The sequence below is a fragment of the Vigna radiata genome, chromosome 1 (assembly GCF_000741045.1).
Source record: "Vigna radiata var. radiata cultivar VC1973A chromosome 1, Vradiata_ver6, whole genome shotgun sequence".
Classification (NCBI taxonomy): Eukaryota; Viridiplantae; Streptophyta; class Magnoliopsida; order Fabales; family Fabaceae; genus Vigna; species Vigna radiata.
In genome coordinates, this window is record NC_028351.1 from 7,294,925 (window position 1) to 7,300,933 (window position 6,009).

A 6,009-nucleotide genomic window follows, 5' to 3' on the forward strand; every position below is an offset into this window, starting at 1 on the left:
TTGTCAGATGCTAGAGGAACAATGGGGTATGTAGCTCCAGAGATGTGGAGCAGAAATCTTGGAAGAGTTTCGCATAAGTCTGATGTTTATAGTTACGGAATGCTGCTGCTAGAGATGGTTGGAGGGAGGAAGAACATCAATGATGAAGCAAGTCATACAAGTGAGATATACTTCCCACACTGGGCATACAATAAGCTTGAGTTGGACAATGATTTGAGACCAGATATGGAGATGACAACAGAAGAAAATGAGATTGCAAAGAGGTTGGCGATGGTGGGTTTATGGTGTACTCAAACGTTTCCTAATGACAGACCTACAATGAGCAGAGTGATTGATATGTTGGAAGGCAGCATGGATTCCTTACAAATCCCTCCCAAACCCTTCCTTTCTTCTCCCACTAGATCACTGTCGGAATATTCCATCTCCTGAAATTAAGCACACTGCATATTTGATAAATTTGCCGACTTATATTATAAAATGAATCGCTCTGTATAATTGTTAGCTCTTTCCTACTATGGTTTGGGGTCTACTATGGTTTTCCTCAAGATTGCAGAAGATGCAGCTAAAGTAACGGAAGTTGCAGCAGAGATGNTGGTAACGATGAATACGTAGTTTCATGCAAATATATATTATTGCACACACAAACACTGTTCTCCTCGTAATAGTAGCAGTACGTCTTCCATTCCTCTTTCTTTTTTCTTTTTTTTCCATTTTCCTCTCACNTGAGGAAGTTTTTGTGCTATATTGCAATGTAATCTAGTGTAGTGCTTGTTTATGAAATTATTGATATATAATTTTCAGCATGAAGATAAATGATATATCTTGTTTGTTTTTGTTTTTACTTTATAANCTTGCGAGTGACATTAGCTATAATTTTTAGTCAAATTTTTGTTCTCGTACATCTGCCTGTCCAGTAATCACTCCAGAACAGGAAATTTTGTCATGGATAATATATTTGCTAATGTAATATTTTTTAACTACAGATTAAAACTTGACTCAGATTATATATATATATATATATATATATATATATATATATATATATATATGACTTGTATCTTAAGCTTAATAGACTTGTGATGTGATATTAATTTTCAAGAGGGAAAAGAAAATTTAATAAACATTTTAGATAGACCTCAAAATTTAATCGTCTTCATTGATATTTCAAATTTTATCTAATCTATAAATAAACATCTTNAGTGTTAATTTTGTTCTAATTAATTCTAAAAGTTTTATAATTTTTTTATAAATATACACCCAAATGTTTATTCTGGTATAATTATTTCTTAAAGATATTGTTATTTTATTGATAAACTCATTTAAGTTAAATAACTTTTATTAACTTATTATTGTTATTACGACAATCACGAGTATTATTATTTAACTCAAGTTCTCAAATAATTATTTACAAATAAATTACTTAGTTTTAAAAAATAATTATAAAAAAAATAAAATTTTAGGTATTTATTAAAAAATAAAATTTAAGAATTAATTGGAAAAGAACTAAAATTCAGAATATCTATTTATATATGGGTAACGTTTAAGATCAATCAAGAAAAAAATAAATTTTATCATATTTGTTTTTATTTATAAATAAAAGTAAAATTTAGATGATTATATCTTGAAATAATTTATAATTATAATTATAATTATAATTTTTTAGATGATAAGTTTTCTATTTTAAATATTATTATAAAATATTTTATTTTATTAATTTTATACAACTAAAATAAGATTATATATTCAATATTATCCTTTAATAAGTATTAATAAGACATTGATGTTAATATTTTAAAACGTCAAAACTAATGTTTATCTCTATTTATTTTAAGAGCACATTAGAAAGGCCAAATTCAATGTCATCTCCCTTCGTCCATCAAATCCTTACTCCTCCTTCGTCTTGGAAGAAACAAGATTAATCTATCATTTTTCATCTTCTTAAATACTAAATACTCTAAAGTAAACAAAGCATAAGTCTTAGTTTTATTCCAACTATGTACTGTTGCGGTATAGAAAAACACTGCCTCAAGTGAAGAAAAGAAGAGAAAGTCAATATAGCATAACAACTTAGAGGATATATATAGCACAATATATCTTATTTTACAAGTTAATTTTAATTTTGTAAAGTTGATTTAATCTTAAAATCTATTTTTTAATAGAGTTTTTACTAAAAGATAATTTTTTATGATTGTAGAAATGTTTATTTCTCTCTTTATATATAATAAGATTTTATAATTATTATATGTAAAAATAATATAATAATATAAATAACAATAACTCAAAGGTACGAAGATACTCTGATTTTAATGATTAATGCAAATTAAATGTTATCACTTATGTATCTATCTCAAAATATATTATAAATTTTGTAAAGAATATCGAATTAATTATAGACTCACTTGATAATAATTATATTTTATTATAAGTTAATCAATATTAGATCTAATTGTTTTCTGTAAAGTAATTGTTCTATGTGAGTCACAACCACTCGTTTAATGACAACAATTACACTAGCTCATGAAGTGTTTAATAGCTTAAACCGCTAACATTAATGTTAAACGGGACAATCATGCGATACATTTATTATAACAATAATTTCGTCATTTTATAATTTTATATATTAAAAGAATTTTGTTACTATCTGTATCAATTAAATTATTCATATGCTTTTAAAAACTTTCTTTTCATTTTTATTCATTCCTTGATTTCTTTTTTCTAATCTAAAGAATCTCACTTTAACCTCACCTCTTTTCTTTCAAATTCACTTTTTCACATGCATTCTCCAATCAAAACATTAGAAGAAAAGTAAAGGTTTCCAAAACAACATATAAATTGAACACATTAATATGCATTTTATATTAAAATAAATAATTAATTAAATTAATTAAAAACAATTTTTTTTATTTAAATGAAACTATATATAATAATTTTTGAATTATGACTAAAATTATTATTAATATAAATGTTATATTAATATTTTTTATTAAAAATATTTTTTTAACCGATTATATTATTGTGTATTATTAGTTCATAGTTTTTTAATAATAGTTTTTATCACTGAATTTCAATATAAATATTATTATAATATTTATATAAATAATAAATTTAATTTCAATTAAAATACGACAAATTTATTATTTGTATAAATAATATTAATTTATTTATTTTTATAAAACAATATAAATTAATAATATTTTAGTTTTAAATATTTTTTTAAAAATATTTATACTTAATTAGTTTTGATTTTAAAAAAACATAATTAACAAAATTTATAGAAATATTAAATTTTTTCTATATTATTTCATTTAAAAAATAAAAACTAAATTTAAAATATATATATATATATATATATATATATATATATATTAAATTAAATTATGACAAACAACAATTGATATATATATTTAGAAGTGTCATTTTTTTTTCACAAGGTGTCACATGTAATACCAAAAACTTAATACATGACAATAAAAGATTTTGTTAAAATTTTTTAATTTATAAATTAACGCGTAACCCTATCATTAACATTATTAATAATTTTTCTTAAATAAATTAAATTGAGACACGACACCATTAAATTCTTTTTAAAAGCAAACTTGAACTTAATACTTTTCCACCTTATACTAAAGATAATAAAGAGTGGATAAAATCGCAGAGGTATGAGGGGTGGTGACAAAAATTGCTTCAGTAGCTTTGATTTATGAGAGAGAGAACTGAGAAAAAGTGTGAGAATGGATGATAAACATAGTTCCCATGCCTTCGAACTCACAGTCTCTTTGTTACTCTTCATCGCTTTGCCATACTCCCACTCTCAACCACCGCTCTGTGCCCAGCAGCTATACAGGTGCAACTGGAACGTTTCCGCCATCTTCGATCCTCGGCTTTTGTACGGAAATAGGCAGATTTGACTGCCAAATTACGAAAATAGACAAAAATGGAAGAAATTACAGAAATGGGGAAGTCGTCTGGGGCAGAACGACTTCATAAGAAGAAGTCGTGCCCCCCCTGCACGACTTCACACTGTAGTGAAGTCGTGCACCTCTAAAACGATTTCTGGACTCTTAATCGATCACCAGGAGCTGTAATCGATTACAGCTTGTTAAAATCGTGTCCCCCTGCACGACTTCAGCATTATAGGAAAAAATGGGCCTGGTAATCAATTACAGACCCCTTGTAATCGATTACCAGGTGTTTTTTAAGTGGTAACAGCCCCTGTAATCGCTTACCAGGGTGTGTAATATGGAAAAATGGCCCTAGTAATCGATTACAGACCCCTTGTAATCGATTACCAGAGTTATTTGATTGTTGAAAATCATTTTTATGAGGTGTTATTGAAGTTTTGATTATGTTTTTTGTGTTAGACAAATAAGATATTGTGGTCTTTACAATTTAATTAATAAAAGAAGGAAATTAAAATGTAAGACAATTTGATATGAAATATTAAAAGTAGTAGATTTATTATTGATTGGATTACAAAATTAACTAGTGACGAAATGGACAATTTCCCCTATGATGACCTTGGTTGCGACAGTAAGAGCATTTTCTGGGCTGATCCGGAGTGGATTCATCCATCTCATTAGGAATCCTTTTTGTAGACGGTCTTCCGGATGCCTTGCGCCGCGTATGAGGATCTGGTATGAAGTTTGGACCTGTATACGCAGACCAATAATCTTCATTTTGGATTGGGTGAAATTGTACTTCGTATGNCTTGTAAATGTTATTAAGGGTATACACTGGATCGATTACTTGGGTTAGTGGTATATGCGAACTTGCACAAACTGCAATGACATGATGACATGGGAGACGAGTAGCTTGGAAGTGACCACAATCACACCACCATTCATTTAGCCTGACCTTATAGGAAATTGGATGTGGGCGATATTGGTGAGGTGTTGATATTTCTTGAACATCAAATTCTGAATTTTCACGGTTGTAGCGATGAACATGACAATATGNTGATTGTTGTTGATTTTTCCTAATAATGTCAGCGATTTCTTCAGGAAATTGGTGGCCTGCTTGTAGCATGTACTGTGCTCTTAGTCCTCGTTCAAGAAACCAGGATTNTGTCCTCTCAAATGTTGTTTTGATGAGTGCACAAATTGGTAATGANCGTGCTCCCTTTAAAACTGAGTTCATGCACTCAGCTAGATTAGTGGTCATATGTCCATATCTTCTCCTTCCATCAAAAGCTTGAGACCATTTATTTAATGGAATTTTATCTATCCAAGCAACTTGTTGTGGGTAATGGTGTCTTAGTGCAGTAAGTTTTGCCGTAACAATAGGTTGCTTGACCTCATAAGCTATAAGGATGTAGTAATTTTGTACAGTTATGTTAACTGAATATAAACAGTAAATTTGTAGGAAAAAAATTTAGTAGTACCTAAATTGATGAATTGCTTTTTGAGGTCGTGATTTTTGAATTTGTTGTTGAAGTTNGAGGCTAAATGACGTATGCAATAAACAGAGTTCAAACCATCTTCCTCCCAACCAACTTCTTCTGATCTTAGGGCGGANAAGATACCCTTTCCTCTGTCAGTGATGATGCAAATATTTGGTTGAGGGCAAAGATGTTCTCGAATTAGTTGAAAGAACCATATCATGGCCTCCTTTGTCTCACCTTCAACAATTGCAAATGCCATAGGAAAAAGATTTTTATTGCCATCCATTTCATTTTATTTCCTTTTCAAATAATACAACCAAAATTAATTTTTATGCAAAAAACCCCCTGGTAATCGATTACACTTACCTAGTAATCGATTACCAGACATTTAATGCCATCCCACTACCAGAGCCCTGGTAATCGATTACGCTAATCATGTAATCGATTACCAGCGGTCGCTTGTAATCGATTACACCAATCCTGTAATCGATTACAAGCGAAACCCTACCCTATAAAATCAACTTTTTCTCTCTCATAACCCACACCCAAACCCTATCTCGCGCAGCAGCCCCCATTTCCACCATTGGAGCACCTCAAAAACGTCCTAAATCCCATCTTTTCCTACTATT

The 6,009-nt window shown here is 29.2% G+C and overlaps 2 protein-coding genes across 2 annotated transcripts in view; one reads left to right on the forward strand and one right to left on the reverse strand.

Annotated features, from left to right (window-relative positions):
• The window catches only part of LOC106756503 (LEAF RUST 10 DISEASE-RESISTANCE LOCUS RECEPTOR-LIKE PROTEIN KINASE-like 2.4), a 63,296-nt gene extending 62,435 nt beyond the window's left edge, over positions 1-861 (forward strand). Inside the window, exon 4 of the mRNA XM_022783384.1 lies at positions 1-861. Coding sequence (XP_022639105.1) covers positions 1-429 — 429 coding nt within the window. The 3' untranslated portion in view covers positions 430-861.
• Positions 862-3,786: 2,925 nt separating this feature from the next.
• On the reverse strand, positions 3,787-5,639 carry LOC106756569. Its single transcript, XM_014639045.1, has 3 exons — positions 5,474-5,639; positions 4,518-5,336; positions 3,787-3,908 (listed from the first exon to the last, which is right to left on the reverse strand). The coding sequence occupies exons 1-3, from the start codon at positions 5,637-5,639 to the stop codon at positions 3,787-3,789; spliced, it is 1,107 nt and encodes a 368-aa protein (XP_014494531.1).
• Positions 5,640-6,009: the final 370 nt, after the last annotated feature.